General features: G+C 38.9%; 1 protein-coding gene across 4 annotated transcripts in view; it reads left to right on the top strand.

Moving 5' to 3' along the window:
- The window catches only part of Dock7 (dedicator of cytokinesis 7), a 200443-nt gene that overhangs the window by 174992 nt on the left and 4266 nt on the right, over nucleotides 1-21185 (top strand). For 2 of the 4 annotated variants that reach the window (XM_076564551.1, XM_076564549.1), the window contains 8 exons: nucleotides 710-853; nucleotides 2242-2373; nucleotides 3783-3797; nucleotides 10969-11094; nucleotides 12235-12324; nucleotides 12445-12681; nucleotides 13041-13184; nucleotides 15012-15118. In XM_076564551.1, the coding sequence (XP_076420666.1) occupies nucleotides 710-853; nucleotides 2242-2373; nucleotides 3783-3797; nucleotides 10969-11094; nucleotides 12235-12324; nucleotides 12445-12681; nucleotides 13041-13184; nucleotides 15012-15118 (995 nt within the window). Of the gene's footprint in view, nucleotides 1-709; nucleotides 854-2241; nucleotides 2374-3782; nucleotides 3798-10959; nucleotides 11095-12234; nucleotides 12325-12444; nucleotides 12682-13040; nucleotides 13185-15011; nucleotides 15119-21185 lie in introns of all 4 variants that reach the window. The other 2 variants (XM_076564550.1, XM_076564548.1) reach the window with 1 other exon arrangement.

Here is a 21185-nt window from a genome sequence, read left to right as displayed (position 1 = left end):
CTGCCCATGGATTGTGTTTTTTGTTTATTTTTTTGTTGTTGTTGTTGTTGTTTTGTTTTGTTTTTTGATTTATGTATTTGCATTGGTGTTTGACTGTATATATGTCTGTGTAAGGGTGTTGGATGACCCTAGAACTGGAGTTACAGACAGTGTGAGCTGCCATGTGGGTGCTGGGAATTAAACCCAGGTCCTCTGGAAGACAAGTCAGTGCTCTTAATCACTGAGCCATCCCTCTGGCCCCGAGGTCTTGGTTTTTAATTGTTGGAATGAGGGCTTTAATCCTGGGTCCTCTGGAAAAACAGCCAGTGCTCTTAACTGCTGAGCCATCTTAATTTTCTTTCCCACAAATTAAAAAAAAAAAAAAAAGATGTTTGCATGAGTACGCACACGTGTTGACTCATGATGTGCTATGGCACACCTGTGGAGATCAGATGACAGCTTTCCCCACATTGTTACTGGGAAGTTACCTAGCAGCAGTTGTAATGTGATTGTTATCTTAGTACAGAGTATGGTTGTAGAGACTTCTCTTTCCCATGGTGGAGGTATGCACAGGGGCTGAGCATGGGCTCTGCTACTTAAGCCCTACCCAGCTTCTGTTCTTTAACCTTAGTTAATAGTTAAATCTAGATGTCAGTTACTTCCTCATGTACATTTTTCATGCTAGGAAAGCAATTCATTGCCAAAACCTTTTCCATATTTTTCCCCCTAGAATATTTCATCTAACGTGTTAGAAGAGTCTGCTGTCTCAGATGATGTGGTATCTCCAGATGAAGAAGGCATTTGCTCTGGAAAGTACTTTACGGAGTCAGGGCTCGTGGGGTTACTGGAACAAGCAGCTGCTTCCTTCTCTATGGTGGGTGACTTTGTTCTTCCTGTCCCTGCAGTTTCCGGATCGCTAATGACATGGGTGTCGGTGTTCTCTGCCTTGCGACCTTGCCTTTCCTTTGAGAACATTTGCCCCAGGTGCCCTTAGGAACGGTCCTTCCAGATCTGTCACTGCGGCTCCTTGTATCCTAGTAATCTGTGGCTTGCCCCAGGTTAATCTGGGTCAATCTGCAGCAGTTATTTTCTTTATTTACAAAATACTTTCTGAAACCTTTAAATTAAAAAAAAAGAAGAAGAAAAGAAAACTTCTCTGAGCTTTTTAAGTTCTGATAGAGTAACATGACTTGACAGCGTTTTTCCAGATGATTGGAGATTTGCCCCCCATATGTTGAGCTGTGCTTGTGGAGTGGTCCTTCCTGGGTAGGTTTTGGAGGACTGGCTCTTGCCTATCAGAGCATCCTGCATCCCTTGCCTGCCTTCTCTGCTTATAGCACACCAGTCTTTGTTCCCTCCCATCTGTATGTGAAGCATTGAAGCCGTCAAGGGGAGCTCAGCAGGACATGTATGGAAGGAACATAGCCTAACCTCCTTGGGCTTCTTTGATCAAGTCCCTGCTCCCTTTGATTTGACTGCTTAGTGTTCAGTGTCCCAGCACCAAATTTTATATGAATTCTCTTTAATTGAATTTAGATTTTTAACTTAATTAAAGTAATTCCCAGGGTATTTTGCTTATGCTAAATTTATTTCCCTATTGAAGCTGCACTGTTGCTTCACCATCCTCCGGTGAGCTTGTAGAGACTCACATCCGCACAGAAAGCCCACTTGCTGATCTGCGGAGCCCTGAGGAAGCTGCTGGCTCCTCTGTTAAGTGGTCCTCTGCTGTGAGAAAGAGTGCAGCAGCAGTACAAGAGCCTCACGCTGCCTTGAGAGAGTTGAAGACTTGTCCATGAATTGCTAGAAAGCAGCTTCCCGTGCCAGGTTACAATTTCAGAAAGCAAATGATTCAGGTTTTCCCAGAGGCCACAGATTATCTCATTGTAAGAGAATTGGGGATCTGTGACCAGTATAATAATTGAATTTCTTGCAGTTCTCAGGAGTTTATATGTACATATACACGTTTGCCTTAGTGGAGTCATTATAGACTAAACAGGACCAGGATGCCCAGTTCAAATTATATATCAACATAAATATTCATTTGTAGAGAGTATAAACACATACCCTCCTGAGTCCTTCCAGAGGAAATGATACATTAGATAAAATTGGTTATTAAGCTTTAATACGATTAAAAGTTAGACCTATTGAAAAAGCTTCAGTGGTGTTATCTTAATAAAAAATACAGTAAATTTACAAATTGTAATGGTCTTACTTTTCATTGATCTAAAAGAACGCACAATCTCACAGATATTATTTCTGTAGGCTGGCATGTACGAAGCAGTTAATGAGGTTTACAAAGTACTCATTCCTATTCATGAAGCTAATCGAGATGCAAAGAAGCTCTCCACAATCCATGGTAAACTTCAAGAAGCATTCAGCAAAATCGTTCATCAGGTAACAGTCCCCACTCTAGCTTTATTAGTAGGGGGGTCTAGAAACCTTAACATTGCCTTGTTCTCATGTCTAACGGGATCCCATGAAGTGATCATTCTACTTGGGCTAAAAGAAGGTTCGTAGCTAAACCCAGACTCATTAACAAAAAAAATGAGTAAATTTACCTAAAGTACTTCCCAAAGACTTTTTCCTAAACTTTTGATTTATTACTATTTAGCAATGTTTCGGGATCTTATTTTATTTTCTATATTACATTGTAGATTATAATTATGGATCTGATATTTAAATTAATATGTGTTCTTTTGTTGCCAAGCAGTTTTAATATATAAATTCACTTTATGTGGAGTGGTATAAACTTCTAATGAATCCTGGTATTTTTTACTGCTGTGTCTGTGTTTGTTTCTCCTACATTTGCACTGTTACCCACAGTGTATTTCCAACATGAAAATAGTGATTGAAAAAAGTTCTTGCGTAATTTATAGAGTGATTTCAGTACTTTACTTCACTGTGTAGGCCACAGTAGCACCAAAATTAAAACCAAATTGAACATCCTTAGAAAGTGAAACAGACTTCAGTGATTGGAACCTTCTGACTGAGTCCTTGGCTCCACTGAAATCTTCTGTTGGGCCTCCTCCACGTGCAGTGTTCTAGTCCCTTCCCACTCACGCCCTCTACAGGGTGCTGGAGAAGTGACTACCCACTCCAGCTGATACAGTGTTAGAACTGCTGCACTGTCTACCAACTTGACCACAATGGCCAACCTGTTACAGATGGATTAACAGACTCTGAAAGTAAACTAGACTGCTCCTGCTAGGCCACACTCTGTTGTAATCTTCGAAAATATTGACGTTGCAAAAGAAGATTAGTTAGGTCTCACAGTGGTAACAGGTATTTTTAAATAATCAATTATGCACATGCTGTGAGGAAGTTCATCTGCCTTGAGAGCTCTATGATGTAAATTATATGTGTCCAGTCTGGAACATGTAGAGCTATTAGTGGTTTTCTAGAAGGTTCCATCCATTTGATTGAGTTCCTAGTATTTGGCCAAATTGCAATGTATGTCCTGTTTAGCCTGGACATTTCAATGGAATGAAGCTCAGGGGAGTTAGAGATCTGAGTTAGATGCAGAGACAGAAGAGACAGTAGATTAGGACCTCTTTCCCCAAAATGTGTCTTTCCACTTTACTTTCACTTTGAAAACTTAGCTTTTTAAAGGTAAAATTTTAGATACTGAGTTTTGAACAAATGTTATAAAATTTCTGTCGGTCCTAAATGGAAGAATATGTGCTGTGTAAACTATTTTGCTATCCTCTGTGGTATGGTACCATGTAACTGAACTTCCTTTGGCCTTTTTGTTCTATTGAACAGTGTTTTTATGACTTGCCCTTTTTTTACTTTTTATTACACAGAGTACTGGCTGGGAGGTAGGTAATGTCTTAGTTAGTTAAAGACACTAATGGATGGATTGGACCGGGTTTCTTATGCCCATGCTTTGCCCACATGTGCTAGCTGTGGGCATTCTGTTGCTGTCTGCTCATCAACTGAATTCATTAACCAAAGAAATTTTGTTAAACTGCTGTAAGTTATTTTAAGAACTTTTTGATTTAGAGGTTCTAGGCAGTGCATGGAAACCTGTTACACTAATGAGATTCTTTGGTAAATGAGCCACTGTGTGATCACTTTAGTTTGTTTTTATCCTTTGATGCATTTCTCTCATCAACACTTACACGCAGATTTCTTTCTTAACCATATTGTTTCTCTCATTTACAGAGGTCGATTTATATGTTATTGCTCAGAGGTATAAATAGAAAACATTGTATTTTCTTTGATGCCATCAGTTAGGGGACATACTATTTTCTGTGTCTTTGTAGCAGAGAACAGTCATTTGTGTGTTAAACTGGGCATCTGGTCAGTAAGGATGGAGGCCAGCTCTGGTGATAACTAAAATGACTAAAATGTGGGCAGAAAATAGGCATGTTAGAATTGAAGAGACGATGTTTAATTTGATCATGAGTCACTTTGCCCTATATATAGCACACATGCACAGAGAGAGAGAGAGAACGGAGAGAGAGAGAGAGAGAGAGAGAGAGAGAGAGAGAGAGAGAGAGAGAGAGAGAGAGAGAAGAAAGAGAAGGAAGGAAGGAAGGAAGGAAGGAAGGAAGGAAGGAAGGAAGGAAGGAAGGAAGGAAGGAAGGAAGGAAGGAAGGAAGGAAGGAAATTCACTTTGGTCACTTAAATTTACTTGAGGGAGCAAGATAAAGAAATTAAGAAAACTTAACATTTAATTTGACCTCATTCTGATAGTGTTTATTACTTTATAATGAAGACTACATATGCTTGCTTTTATGTAGTAGTTAAATTTGGAAAAGTTAAATATAAATTAAATCTTATCTGAAATTGCCATGAGGAATTGATTATAATAATTTTTCATCTGTAAAGAAGAGATTTCTATAAATTATGCCCTAATAGTGAAGAAAGTCTTTTGGCTTTGCCTCTCACCTTGTCATTAGACTACATTGGCTGAATAGGCTAGGCTGCTCTATTTGGTTCCCTGCAATCCTTGTTTGCAGACCCAGTAGAAAACTGTAGAGGCAGATGTTACTACTGGATGTCATTCCAGTTCTGAAAAAGCACCTACCCTCTGCTTATCTTTATATGAGCCAGCACTTGTACATCTGCCTTCATTCTCCAGATTAAATGTGCATGCCTTATTTATGCTTAAATATGATCTCTTGTTTCTGAGGCTTCATCTAGACATATGCAGAGTCAGCTATTTTCAAGGGATAAAGTTCCTCATGGGTATTCTAACATGAAATAGAATTATCTGAAAACTAGACATAAAATTAAGAATATATTAAAACCTCTGAGCAGTTTTTTACAAGTCTGCTTGATGCTAAATCGACCCCTGGACGATATGCTCTCTGCGGTTGTGACTTACTCCCATTCTCCCATCATGTCACTGCATGGTAAAAATTGCACAGACCTGTCCCTCGTTTGCATTCTTGTCACCGCCTCTGCTGGACCTTCAGCTTCAGCATCCGGTTTTGTTGCACGTGTGTTTTTTTGCTATCCCTTGTTAAACTTAAGTGGATGCTTGCGTTTTAAAAATGTGTTTGCTGCCATATGCTGCTTAAATGTTTTGAAATTCCCCTAATTAAAATGCTTTCTGTTTTCTCTCTCTTGCCCCTGGTTGCTGACCTACTCCCTACTTTTACTATTGTCTATTGTGGTAAGTTCCTATCTTGTGATATTTTCCTGTTTGACTCTGACAGCTTCAATGATTTCATTTTTTTTTTTTTCTCAAACTGTTTCTTAGCTAATTTCTTAGTATTCTCATAGAACTCTCATTGGATTAATACCTAGTAAGGACAATTTTTATTTGTAGAAGGTTTCTTGACTCTGCAGTGTTCCTCAATTTACATTTTATTCTTGATTCGGTAGAACTTATTTGACTTGGCAAAGCTTTCTGGAGAGGAGAGAGAGCCCTCAACTATGATATTTAGCAGTTTACTAAAGTATTTACCTGTCAGTGATCTGTTGTGCAATTCTGCCACTGTTGACTGCTCTGCCACATTTTGCTCCTCATTATCTGTCTGCTGTTTGCTTTTATTTTAATTTTTCCCAAAATCCATTTGTTCTTCCTGAATTAATAGGAAAGAAATCATTTCCTATGGTATACTTAAGTTATTTTTTTAATGTTTCATTTTTGTGTGAATATGGGATGGCCATTTTACATTTTGTGTGTATCCATTTTTTTTTTTTCAAAAGATGCATTTGTTCATTTGCCAAATAGTTATCAATCTGTATGAAGAAATTTACCACTGGAAGCTGACATTTTCCAAAAACAACTCTTCAAATATTGATAACATAGTTATATGACATTTTCTCTATTAAAATGTGTGTGTGTGTGTGTGTGTGTGTGTGTGTGTGTGTGTTATCAACCTATTCCTTTAAAAGACATTACCATACCTTACTCCATGTAGCTTATAGAATCCACCTGCTAGAGAAAATCAAGTTAGCTTTATAAAGATAATCCCTGATGGATTACCAAAGAGAGAGAGATCCACTGGTCTTTGACATAGAAGCATCTAAAATGATTGCCTGAACTTATTACTGAGTTAGGTGAACATAAATGTATTTATACTTTGGTTGTTGTGTGCTCAGAAACACTGGCTACGCTTTTGGCTCCTACACTAATGTTGAGTTAAATATTGTAATTTGTCCAAGTAAATAAGATGAATGCAGAACTAGAATAGCTGGTTAAAATGAGGGGAAGAATGAACACTGAAGGAGATTTTTATTTTGTTTTAGGATGGAACATAAAGGTGCTTTTAGGTAGTTGAGTGGAGAATTTGTGATACTTTACAAGAGGAGAAGAAATACAGGTATAAAGCACGCATGGGTCTTTACCTCAGGACCCATGAGCTGTGCTGGCTGAGGGGGCAGTGAGTGGGAAGAGCGACAGCTGAGAGGCAGTGCTCTGTGGAGTTGGTGCCTCCCTGGTAGTAGACGTTAAGTGGATCTAGTAAGACCATGCTGTACGACTTTGTTTTGCTTCTCTGCTGGCTTAGGTCAGCAAACTGTAGATGATATTAGATATGACATCTTTGGGGGGGATATGTAATGATCAGAACTGAACCTCTGATAAGACTATAGAGCTATACATAGCTAGGCTGTATCTGAGAAGAGTATGTCTGTTAAATGACCACTGATTGTACATTGGATTGTACAAGAAAGATCTGCAAAATGCAAAAGCAGTTATTGTAGAGGATGGCACTGTAACATGAAGGAAGATAAAACAAACAGAGAAGTGGAGGTAATTCTATAGTGAATTACTCAGCAGAAATGTTTATAATCCCAGGACTCAGGAGGCTGAGGCAGGAAGACCAGGGGTTCAAGGCCAGTCTTAGCTGGGTTTTGTTGTTGTTTTGGTTTGGGTTGGGTTTTTTTGACTTTGTTTTATCTGTAAGATGAAAAAAATAGTGGTACTAATCACAGAGTTACTAAATATTAATGTAATGCATGTAGGCTGGGCATACTGTTTGGTGTGTGCCTGTAATTTCAGCACTCTGGTGACTGAAGCAGGAGGACTGAGAGTTCAAGGCCAGCATAGGCTACAAAATCTAAAAATAAAATAAAAGGGAAGTTAATATGATACATATAAAGTGTTTATAACACAGTAAATACTCAAAAGCTGTTGAGATCACTTTTTGCTGTTGCTTTGTTTACATCACTGATCTGTTGGTTTTGTTGTTGTTGCTATAATGAATGAATTCTAGACAAGTGCTGGGCTGCTGAGCTATCACCCAGCTCCTCTTGAAATCTTAGTGTAAGAGTTATGTTAATAGGCCAGGTGCGATGTCACAGGCCTATAATCCCAGCTATTCCAGAGAAGCAGGCAAGAGGATTGCATGTTTGAAGCTAGCCTGGAAACTGCAGCAAGGCCTTGTCTCATGATAGAAAACAGGAAAAAAGGGTTGAGATATCATTTCTTTGATAGAGTACTTGCCTAAAGCGTGAAAGGCCCTGGGATCAATTCCTATATGTCCCTCCCCGGCCCTCTCAAAAAAATTAGGTTAATAAAATGTTCCATGTATTATGTTCCCAAACGGAAATCGTGGCTAGAAGAACCTGATAAATGGTCTTTAAGAAGAACTGACCTAGCAGAAGGGAAAGATGACCACTGTATAGGGCATGACTGTGCCTGTGTGGAAACCAGCTAGCATAGTGGAAACAGCCGAGTGAAGATGAGCAGTCACCGAATTGGTGTCATTGTGGAAGCATGCCACTAGCCCGACAGGTTTCTCCTTCCTAAAGAAAACAAAGCTAGAACAGATGGAAAATAGATTTGACATGGGAGGTGATTTTCTCTGCTGGTTTATAGTTTCATCACCCACAGAGTTAAGAAAGCCATAAGTAAAACTGCTTAGGAAGAATATGCCATGTATAGTGGGGGAGTGATGTGAAATTCAGAATGAATTCTGAACAGTAAAAGGAAGTAATGTTAAATTATAGGAAAGTAATTCCAAACAAAAACAAGTATCAAAACTGAAAAAAAAAAATTAAGTTGAATGTCTTACTGGAGATGAAGCTATGTGATTATGCTTTGATAAACTGGATACAGTCCAGCAGCTCAGTGATAGGGAGTTCTAAATTGTAATATGGTTGCTCAGATTATTGGCCTTTTCCTTTATCTAGCCTCACCCTCTACACCACGCATGCACGCACGCACGCACGCATGCACACAGTCCAGGAATTCCTTGTTATTTCTCTGATGCTGTTTTCTTCTGTTCTTCAGTTGATTTCCTCTGGTCCACCCACACTGTTCTCCATCCTCTTGCTCAAATACACCAGATAGGCTCTTGCCTCAGAGCCTTTGCACAGACTTTTCCTCTGGCTGGAATCGATTTTCCCCCAAGAAGTCTGTAGGACAAGCTTTTCCTCAGTTATCACCTGCTTGATGAGACGTCCCTCTCCTGTGTTGAATTTGGCAAATTTGTGTCATAATGCCTGACACACCTTAGGCATCCTGTACTCCAGAGGATGGTTGGATGGTTTCCTTTACATACATTCTGTTGTGGGACAGGATTTGCCCTGTTTTTCTCCTCTGTCTACTGGAATGTCCCCTTTTTTCCTCGTTTACTTGGTCTTTTTTTTTTTTTTTTTTAAAGCCTTGTGGATGGCTAGAGCTATCTGTAATTTTGCTCCAACAAGATTAATCTTTGATTCTTGATACTACTCATTATAGTTTATACTGATTTATATTATAATTATTTGATTTCATATTTTTTGAGGAGAAAACCTTATTTTTTATTCTGTTTGTGAAGATGAATAATAGCTAAATAATAATATCAATATTAAAAGTATGTTAAAAGAGGTAGTTAAATTTTAGTCAGATCCAAAGTCCAGTCAGTGAGGCAGGGAACTTACGGGTCCCTTCACCATCAGGTCACATCACAGTATTGTGTCTGTTTGGGAGGACACACACCAGAAAGACCAATAACATGGAAGCAAGATAGTAATTCCTATTATACAAAGATTGAGAATTAGAAAATTTAGCTAAGGGAAGCAAGATCTAATTACTGGCTTTAAATAATATTAAAGATGTAGAATAACATTTTAAACCGGAAACCTCAAGCTCTACAGCTAGAATAGAATATTCTAGTATTTTTGGTTTGAAGAAATGAGAATTATTCATGTATGAGACATGGCTTGAAAATTAATCAATGATTTGTAAATAGTTATCTTAGATGTTTTGTTTATGCAATGCCTTTTTGCCTTGATTGTGTCAAAGTATATTACTGGCCTCCTGGGGTTCTAATACAAATTTTCATAAAATTTATTTAATTCATCCAGAGAGTTCATTCACTGTAAGAATAAATTAATATTTATGTTAAATCTCAAATGAAGTAATTGAAATGTTTTTGTTAGAAATTTCATTTCTTTAGCTCCAAAGTGACTTTTCATATCATAGCCAAGACTATGGGGCTATTGTACTTTTCCTTGCTTCAGTATTATAAGATTGGCAAACTAGGATCAAAGTTTCTCATTTTGCTTAATTATTTATAATATTTGCTGTTCATTTTTTAAATGTATATACCATCTAGTCTTTCCTGTATAGGAAAAAATAAATATAAAACAATTTAGGCTTAAAGAGAATTCAGAGGTACAGAATATTTTATGTGGTTTATATATAGGAGTCGCTGTAAAATCTTTCTGAAACAGCTTTGGGACTGCATTCTCAAAAAATTGCATGGGAAATGTCCAGATGTTACCTTTATTGAAAGAATTGTTTCCCACTGAGTTCATGTGAGAGAGAATTAGTGTGACTTTCTGTCCTTGTACCTGCTGGCAGTGTGTGGTTAATGTTAGGTCCTATCAGAGTAATTGTGTGTTTCTGAGATGTCATACAGGGTATCACTGAAGAGACCAATGAAGTGGAAGCAGGGTAGTAATTCTTATTATACAGAGATCAAGAATTGGGAATTTAGTGAGAGTGCTTTTGGTGGTCTTTAAATAGCAGCTCATCTCAAAATTTTATTATTACCTTGCACTCAGTTTTTTTCCTTTCTATTCCATTTTTACTCTTCCACACACAGTTTTATCAGGAGAATGATACTAATTATTTAATTTTACATTTCTACTTCTGAAGGATCTTGACACTTTACTGATTTTGTGCTCTATGCCAAATGCTATCCTTGACTCTTAACTTCTTTTTAATATACTCAAAGAGACTATGAGAAGGATAGTATTGACTTGAAAATATATTAGTGCTGTGTTTAAATTAACTTGGCTTACTTTTATATTAAGACTGTTTCAATAAGGAAAATAAGTTAATATAGCCCAACTGTATGGACTTAAAAACTAAGACCATTTTGTTTCATTTGGTTTAAAAAAAAAAAAAAAGCATAATCATTGTTAGAAATAATGAAATAATTTTCTTTGTTTTTATCCTCATTTGAAAAATAAACATAAATTTGAATTAACTTTTTGCAGTGTTTTGGAAATTTTACAATATAGCAATCTAAGCATAATGTCAAAAGCAGAAAGTCTTCATATTAAATTTTCTCATTTTCCTAAACCTAGGATGGTAAGCGGATGTTTGGCACCTATTTCCGTGTTGGTTTTTATGGAACCAGGTTCGGGGATTTGGATGAACAGGAGTTTGTGTACAAGGAGCCTGCAATAACCAAACTCGCAGAGATTTCTCACAGACTGGAGGTGAATGCTGTGCTGGTTCACAAATGTCCTCTGATGTTTCTAAAGTGAATAGGCTTTCACAGACAGTTTTCATTATTAAGTAAGCCAGATAGATGTCCTCTGTGGTATATAGGAATGTTTGAGGGGTGTAACAACACCCTTTCAAATCCTGCAATTCTCTTAGGACAACAGTAAATATTATTAGCTATACTTTTGAGGCTTTATTTTCACACATTTTCTAAGCTCCGTTATCCTTCGGAGATACTCCAATTTGTCTACACTTGAGAGAAAGACTAGACATTAAGTAGCAGTGTGTAATGAGACAGGAAGCAGAGGCCCAGGAAAGAGCTGACTGGAGTGTCGTCTCTGCTGCCTCACCGTCCAGTGAGACATCTTCAGAGATTAGCCGCTGCAGTCACACCTGGGAACACCTGGTAGAATCCCTTCTTGAGCCCCCTGCTTCTCCTAGATGGCTGTTTTGTACTGACTGTGTTAACGCATCTTTCCTTTCCAGTTGCTCTTCTGAACCTTCTTTACTGCTCAAGTGTGGCTCGTGACTCGGGTGCATTAGTGTCACCTAGGAGATCGCTTCAAATGTAGAATCCCCAGACTTTCTAAATCAAAATCTAAAGTTTGACAGGATCCCCAAGAGACTTGTGTGCACAGAACAGCTTGGGAAGCAGGGCTCTAGGCTTGTTTTTATTCTCAGCTGGTATTAATCCTTACAGCTCATGTTACTGGGCTTGGGTTTCATAAACTGGCTCAAACTCTGACTTTTTACTTTTTATGAATTAGGTAAGTCTTGAGAAATACTGAGACTGCATTTCCCAAACTTTGTCATATAAAGCCCTTGTAGGAGGTGTGGGGATAACGCATGGAGATCCTCCTGAGTGGCTGGATTTAAAGACCTAGTTTTTCCTTCTGAAGAGCCATGGCCATTGCCCAAGCTGCAGTTCTCTTGAGGACCCCTTGTAAAAACTTGAGTTTTTATTGGAGAAAGTTATATATTTTTTTTGGCTGTTATTTAATTGTATGGATGGACATGACATAGAACAAAACTTGCCAAATCCCCAAGTCTTGCTGAGGAGACTCCCTCCAGGCCTTCTCTGGTTTCCTAATCCTAGGAAATTCATGTAAAAGATTGCCTTCTCTTCATTACAGGGATTTTATGGAGAAAGATTTGGAGAGGATGTGGTTGAAGTAATCAAGGACTCTAATCCTGTAGACAAATGTAAACTAGATCCTAACAAGGTAGGTTGATACACTGTAATGATGTGTAGTAGCGTCTCTGAAGGTCTCCACGTTGTTTTGCTTGACAAATACTAGGTGGCAGATTACTGTCCATGAATAAGGACCTTTTCCCTTTTCCAGGCGTACATTCAGATTACCTATGTGGAGCCATTCTTCGACACCTATGAGATGAAGGACAGAATCACTTACTTTGACAAGAATTACAATCTCCGCCGTTTCATGTACTGTACACCCTTCACTTTAGATGGCCGTGCCCATGGGGAACTTCATGAACAGTTCAAACGGAAGACCATTCTGACAACGTCCCACGCCTTTCCTTACATTAAGACGAGGGTCAATGTCACTCACAAAGAAGAGGTAAGTACACACTTAGGAAAAAGAATTCATGAAGCAAGTATATTCATGCTGTGAATCGGCATGTGGTTTTAGCAGAAAATACATCCCACCCACTTGGCATACTAGGATTTTTGCCATTGTTATGCATTCACTTTTGGCTGTCTTCTAAGTCCCTAATTCAACATCAGTTTATGGGTTGTTTTTTGTTTGTTTGTTTGTTTTAGAATTTGTTTTTTTTTGTTTTTATTAACTTAGGGATTGAGGTTTAGAATTTTGTTATATGAAAGCTTATCGGTCCCCATTTCTCCTGACTTTATGATTTAAAGCTCATTAGGTAGTTTCAGTCAGTACACTGACCTAATTGCTACTGCTTTCCTCAGATAATCTTAACACCAATTGAAGTTGCTATCGAAGACATGCAGAAGAAGACGCAGGAATTGGCATTTGCAACACATCAGGACCCAGCAGACCCCAAAATGCTTCAGATGGTCCTCCAGGGGTCTGTAGGCACAACTGTGAACCAGGTTGGTGCTTTTTGCTGGATGTGTGCAATTTAACTTACAAACTGGACTTGGAGTAATATTGTAATGTTTACAGAATGACAGAATCATGCAGATCAAGTGGATTAATCACAAGGTACTGAAATATAAATGGAGATAAATTGAGAAATGGAAGTTTAATAGCATCTCCGTCATGATTTTCTTTCCTCCCTTTTCCACTGCCTAGGCTTATATTTACTATACTATAGGGATTTGATCACTTAAAATAGCCTTTGCTAGACAGTTGTGGTGGCACACGCTTTTAATCCCACACTGGAGAGGCTGAGGCAGGCAGATCTCTGTGAATCAGGCTAGCCTGGTCTCCAGAGCAAGTTCCAGGCCTGGCTATATCATGAGACCCTGTCTCATAAAACAAAACAATTTCCTCCCTTAAAAAAGTATACACGATTCAAAAAATACTCATTCCAGAGCTGTGTTGAATACATGTGAACCTCTGCTCTCTTAAGATTCTTGATAGTGTTCCTTGTCCAGGTCTTCTGCACAATGACTTCTATAGAATAAATAATGTGGTCATGCATGTTGGAAGCCAGTGTGATGTCCCTAGAGTTGGTTGGCTCAGATAGTCTTGCTCATGATTTTAGGCCTGGCCCCAGTCTTCAAGAATATCTCCAGTTAAGAACATCAAGGAAAGCGATCATCAGGTTTTGCATGTCTTAACTACTCTTTGGATTAAAGAGCAATGCTGAGAAATGCTCTGGTGTAGAACTGAATTAGACCTTTGTGCCCCTAACATATAAATGATGTTAGCTTTTCCCCTTCAAATGATTTAAAAGACAAAAAAGATCATCTTGTTTAATTTACTGCATCAGGAATAACCTTTGCAATGCTGAAGAAAGTTGTTTTTGTAAAATCAACTGTAATAACCAGTGGATTGGGAGATACATTGAAATTTGTGCATCCAGAATAGTTAAAAACAAAATACAAGGCAAAGTGCATTGATGAAGTCAGTAGTCCATCCTGAAAGGATTTCTTTCTTTCTTTTTTTTTTTTTTTAAGATTTATTTATTTATTATGTATACAGTGTTCTGTTTGCATATATGGCTGCAGACCAGAAGAGGGCACCAGATCTCATTACAGATGGTTGTAAGCCACCATGTGGTTGTTGGGAATTGAACTCAGGACCTCTGGAAGAGCAGCCAGTACTCTTAACTGCTGAGCCATCTCTCCATCCCTACTTATTTCTTTGAAGGATGAACCAGTAAGAAATGAATCTAGGGCTGGTGAGATGGCTCAGTGGTTAAGAGCACTTGCTGTTCTTCCAGAGGTCCCAAGTTCAATTCCCAGTACCCACATGGCAGTTCACAGCTGTCTCTTTTTCCAGGGCATCCAGTGCCTTCTTCTGGTCTCAGTGGGTCCTGCATATACATAATACATACACATACATGCAGGCAAAATACCCATACACATAAAATAGTAAAATTTAAAAAAGAAAGAAACTAATCTGATTGTAGGAGGAAAGAATGTAGATGTGACTTTAGGAAAATCTGAAGTGGTCTCAGTCCCTGAGGAGTCAAAACAGACATGCTAAATTCATCCCCGTCAGTGGGTCCTACAGGTAAATTCCATGACTCTAAAGAATAAAAACACTTCATTGGCTGGGTGGTGGTGATGCACGCCTTTAATCCCAGCACTCGGGAGGCAGAGGCAGGCGGATCTTTGTGAGTTCGAGGCCAGCCTGGTCTACAGAGCAAGATCCAGGAAAGGCACAAGGCTACACAGAGAAACCCTGTCTCATAAAACCAAAAACAAAAAACAAAAAAACCCACTTCTTTGTTCCCTTTTATTTTTCAGGGACCTCTGGAGGTTGCCCAGGTCTTCCTATCTGAAATACCTGGTGACCCAAAGCTCTTCAGACATCACAACAAACTGCGCCTTTGCTTCAAGGATTTTACCAAAAGGTAACTGAGCCTTCTTGCATAAAGAACTTCAAATTAAGAGTGGCCAATGCCCTCATTTAAGATAAGAGCCACAAGTAACTGTTGAAAAGAGAAACTAGGAATTGGTTCATCATGAAAAGCAATCTGCGTGTCTTACTGTTCTTTACTAGCATATACCTGCACCCTTCTATACTCAATTCTTTTAACTTGAAAGCTGCTGGTTATGCCCAAAAAAATCAGTATTATACTTCAGTAGGTAGCACCAGTTTCCCTCTCTCAAGAAACTGGAAGCAAAAGATGTTGAAATCCTAACTCTATCAGTGTATGTATGTCCTTGTTCAGGTCACTTAGTCTTTTATTCTTCCGTTTCCTAACAAATGAAAGATAATGTAATCTCCCTCTCATAGAGAGGTTTATAAACTGGGTTAAGTAACGCATGGGTGTCCAGGGTCTCAAGTATACCCCCATTCAGTGAATGATTAGGAAGACTCCCAGGACTCAGCAGGTTTGTTCTGGTCGCTGTGACTTGTTGCACAGAAAAGATACAAAGGTGGTGTCACCGAGGGGAAAAGCACATGAGCTGGAGCTCAGAGGACCCTCTGCCAGCCCAGACACGGGCTGTGATGAGTCCTCCAGCAGTAAACCTAACGGAGTGTGGGGACTCTGGGGAGGGCAGACAGAAGCACGAAAGTGGCAGGAGGAAGGCAGATAGGAGCATAGCGAGCCCCTCCCCAAATGCAGATTCCCAGAGGCCAGCCAAGGGCCTGCTCTGTAATGAGGCCTTCTAAGGACAGCAGTCTTCGTGTATATAGTCCTAACTTGCCCAGCACAAAATCGGCTTCAAAGTATTGCTTGACTAATATTTGGCACATAATAGATATTCAATAAATATTAGAATTTGTAACAATAGGGAAAAGTATCAACTCACTACTTAATTCCTAATTTTTATTTACTAACAGTATGATCACAAAAGAGAGAATGATTAATGTAACTTGACAGTGTCAGGAAAGATTCCACACATTCTATGTGGACCTTGAAGAATTAATTCTAGGTTTTAGATTTAAAAAAAGTAAAAGTAAAAGAAGATACCAAACCAGGAAAAAACATGAGCCAACTCCAGTTCCTGTGTAAGGATGGTCAGTGATCCAGTGATGCCGAAGCCATAGAACCCTGGGGTAGGGTCTGTGTAAAGATGGTCAGTGATCCATTGATGCGGAAACCATAGAAATCCTGTGGTAGGGTCTGTGTAAGGATGGTCAGTGATCCAATGATGCTGAAACCATAGAAACCATAGGGTAGGGTCTGTGTAAGGATGGCCAGTGATCCAGTGATGCTGAAACCATAGAAACCCTGGGGTAGGGCCTGTGTAAGGACGGTCAGTGATCCAGTGATGCTGAAACCATAGAAACCCTGGGGTAGGGTCTGTGTAAGGATGGTCAGCGATCCAGTGATGTTGAAACCATAGAACCCTGGGGTAGGGTCTGTGTAAGGATGGTCAGTGATCCAGTGATGCTGAAACCATAGAAACCATAGGGTAGGGTCTGTGTAAGGATGGTCAGTGATCCAGTGATGCTGAAACCATAGAAACCCTGGGGTAGGGCCTGTGTAAGGATGGTCAGTGATCCAGTGATGTTGAAACCATAGAAACCCTGGGATAGGGCCTGTGTAAGGATGGCCAGTGATCCAGTGATGCTGAAACCATAGAACCCTGGGGTAGGGTCTGAGAACCACCTCAGAATATCATGTCGTGGCTGTAGCTGCAGCCCAGTGGTAGAGCACTTGCCCAGCACATTCAAGGCACTGGATTGAGTCCCCCACACTCCTGAAAGTTTCTCAGAGAGCCACTGGACCATTGAGCAATGACGGAGTGACTGAGTTCCAGCTAACAAAGCACAGAGCTCAGTCCTGTACTTCCTAACACGGTTTATCTTGTCAAATCGTACACTGAATGTGTTTATTAAGTTATAAATAACTTTATTGGACATTGGTTTATCATCAGTAAATGGGGTTGTGCTGCCACTTGCCTTTTCATTGCATTAGCTTTACAAAACCCTCAGTTCCTTCCAGCTGAGTTTCACAGACACCCAGAATAAAACCTAAAAAGCTTCATCAAGGGTCTGGGGGACACAGCTCAGCTGGTAGAGTGTTTGTGGAGCATGCATGGAGTCCTATTAGGTTTGATCTCCAGGACTACATAAAACTGTTAGCGCACACCTGTAATCTCAGAACTTGAGAACACAGGAGGATCAGAAGTTCAGGGACATCCTTTATCCATGAAGTTTGAGGCCAGACTGGACTGAGTCAGACACTGTCACAAAACCAAAACAATCAATCAGTTATATGAAACTTTGTGATTTTTAAACTTAAATTATTTATTTGTTTGTTTATTTATTTATTTCAAGATAGGGTTTCTCTATGTAACAGTCCTGGCTATCCTGGAACTCAATCTGTAGACCAGGCTGGCCTCAAACTCACTGAGATCCGCCTGCCTCTGCTTCCCAAGTGCTGGGATTAAAGGCATACACCACCAGTGCCCAGCTACTTAAATTTATTTTTAACTGATACATTGATATGATGTTTTGATCCATGAATACACTACATAATGCTCAAATCGGGAGCAAATATATCTGTCTCCTCGGATACTTACCATTTCTTAATAGTGAAAATGTTCAAAATCTTTTCTAACTTTTTGGGATATACTGTATAATACTGTTGTCTGTGGTCACCCTACTTTGTAATAGCACACCATGCTGTCTCACTCCAGTCAAATGTAGCTGAGCATCCTTTGCCAGCTTCTCTCTGCTCCATCCTTCTCCCCAACATCTGGTAACCACTGTTCTAGTCCCAACTTCTCTGGGAATCACATTTTTAGATTACACATGTGCAATACCTGTCTTCCTGAGCTCGACTTAATTCACTTTGCACAGTATCTGTTTTCTTATGTATTATTGTGGATAAGACGATTTTAAGGCTAAAATGTATTCCATTGTGTACATGTACCATGTTTGTATGTTTGTATATGCATGCACACAGAGACCAGAAGTTGACATTGGTTGTCTTCCTGAAGCATTTTCCATCTTCTATTTTGAAAAAGTCTCTCCCTGAGCAAACTAGCCTGGCTGGCTAGTGAGCCCCATGGATCCTCCTGTCTCCTCCCTCCACTCCACCCTTCCACCACTGAGATTAATTTCTACATAATTTGGCTTCTTATTGTTGTGGTGGTAGTTTTGGTTTTTTCACATGTGTGTTAGGTCGTTGGGCTCAGGTCTTCATGCTTGGACAGCTACCTCCCCCATCTCCAGATGAACCATCTTTTCACCCTTTTTTATAATTAAATTTGTTCTTTGACAGTTTCACACATTATGTAATGCATTCTGAATTCTCTCGCCTTCTACCCTCTCTCCTCTTCTGCCCACCCCTGTTATCCCCATTCATCATTTCATAGATGGCTGGTGTAGGTTGTTCCCACTTCTTGGCTATTGTGAATCCTGCTCCAGTGAACAGGGTGGGAGTGGGGGTGTAAAAGTCTCTTTACCTAACATACTGAGTTTGTTTCCTGTGGGTGTATACCTGGTTGTGGGTTGCTGTGCCATTTGGTAGTTCTATTTTGTTTTTGTTTTTTAAGCTTCTTTTTATGCGTATAAGTGTTTTGCCTATTTGTGTGCCTGTATATCATGTGTCTCTAGTGCCTGCAGAGGCCAGAAGAGGGAGCTTTGTGCATTGGAGTTACAGATGGTTGTGAGCCACCATGTGTGTGCCCTAGCCAAACTCAGGGCCTTGCAAGAGCTGCACGTGCTCTATCTAACCTGCTAAGTCATCTCTCCAGCCCCCCTTTCTTTTGCTTTTGAAGGTCTGCACACTGTCTGCTATAGAGGGTGCATTGACAGTTGTGTGCAAGAGCAGCCCTTTCTCCACATTCTCACTAGCACTTGCTATTTGGTGTCTTTTTAATAGCCATTCTTCTGAATGGGATGAGGTAGTTTGGATTTGCAGTTTTCTAATGATTAGTGTGTTGTTAATTTGTGTGTGTGTTGTCCACTTGCCTGTCTTCTCAGATCAGTATCCATACCTTGTCCATTGCTGGATTTTTACATTTGAGTTCCGTATGTGCCCTGGATATTAACCCTAAGTCACATGTATATTTTACACATATTTTTGCCCATCTGTAAGTTGTTCTTTCACTCTATTATTTCCTGAATTTGCTATAAGATCTTTAATTTCTTGTATCCTCTAATGTAATCATTTGACTAGATGGCCTCATGGGATTGGTCTTAGAAAACAGCAAGAAACATAGTTCCTAACATGTTCCCAACAAGACCTGGGCCACTTACTGGCAGATGTACATATTTCATACTGATGGAAATCACAGATTGCTAACATTAATTTCATTATTTGGGAGGTTTAAAACAAAATAAATCCTGCTGTCTTTGGGCCAGGCGATCATGGCACAGTACAAGTTCCTATGGGTTATTGGCATTTAATAATAGATGATCAGATAACTTTCTGCTTACTATTGTTTTAGGATATTTTATCAGAACTGCAATTGTAAACAGTTGTCTTTTGGGGTGTACTTACTTTGTTTGCTTTTTCTTTTTGGTGCTTGGTATAAAAAGCAGGGTCTCACACAAACAAGGCATTTACAGGACTCTGAGCTGAATCCTAAGCCTAAATAGACTTACTTCAGAGGAATGAACTCTTGTAGTCAACAGGTCTCCTTAGGTGGTACTGTCAGGATAGAGAAATTTCTCCTCTTTGATTATAAAAAAGGCCAAAAAGTTTTTAAATGCTTCATAGTATAAACCTTACAGAGAAAGTTACATAGCTAATGTGGTACACCACATGCCTACAAGCCCTACGACTTGGAGCCTGAAACAGGAGGATTGCTGTGAGTTTAAAGTCATCCTGTGTTATATAGTGAGATCCACCACTCGGGCTTCAGACTGAAATCTTGTTTCAAAGAAAGAAAAAGAAAGTAGGGGAGTAGAGGGGAAGAAAGAATTAGAGTTAATGCTCCATTTTTATTTTTCTGTTAGCTGTGTTTTTCTACTAACACACACACAACCATAGTTCACACTTTGCTTGTAATCTTAAATTTTATTTCAATTAAAATTAAAACCATTATTTAAATGGTGCTATTATTTCATCAGTTTAACTGTTTTGATATTGTTTTCCTTGGTTTGAATTTAAATATGGTGTAATTTATAGAACAGTAGGTCTTCTTTCTTTTGTTGAATTAAAATTTACATCATGAAATGATTGAATAAAAAAAAATAAACATTTTATTAGCTCTTAATATAGTATACACCCCAAAATGTCTCAGTATTAATACCAAGAATGCAAGGTACTCCAGTCTCAGCCCCCTGCTTTGTTACAACCCATATAAATAAGGTATCTTCTGCAGATCAATTTTGAGTGACACTTTGGTTTGTTCTTAATTACTAAAAATAGTACTTTCTGTGTACTTACTTTTGGTCCAAGGTTTTGTCTTTAAAACTTATCTTCATTAAATCTTGAATTAAAATAATCTATTTCTATGCTCTGATGTCATCCTCCTCTCCTTCCAGAAATGTCCTAAATTTCTGTTTTCTCATTTGTTTTCTTGTCTTTACAGTTTTATCAGAAATACTGAATCCCTGAATGGTGTGCTGTTTTACATTTTTTAACCTTATATAAATGAATAGTATGTACTGGTTTCTGTCATACGCTGTCTTCAGTGATGATAAGTGTTGTTTTACTTAATTTCTGTTTGTTCCATTATATGAATATATGTGCTTTTGTTCCTCCAACTGGTGTATTTTGGATATACTTGGAGACTCCTGGCTGTGCTCCTATTGCAAAGCATATACATACAAAACATGTACATAGAAGAATGTCTGAATGGGATACCAAATGTACAACAGATTTGGGTTTCATGTGTTCACCTAAGTGATAGCATGCTTTTTCCAAAATACACATAAACTCATATTTTTAGTTTAGTCTGTTCAAATTGCTTACTCTTCAATATTAACAGTTTTTATTTTTAAAATTGCATTTTATGTGTGTTTGTGTGTGCATGTGCACTCACATGCACATGCTCTGGACCTGTTTG

Source organism: Peromyscus maniculatus, chromosome 2, assembly GCF_049852395.1.
Source record: "Peromyscus maniculatus bairdii isolate BWxNUB_F1_BW_parent chromosome 2, HU_Pman_BW_mat_3.1, whole genome shotgun sequence".
Taxonomy (NCBI): Eukaryota; Metazoa; Chordata; class Mammalia; order Rodentia; family Cricetidae; genus Peromyscus; species Peromyscus maniculatus.
This window is presented reverse-complemented; position numbering and strand designations above follow the sequence as displayed.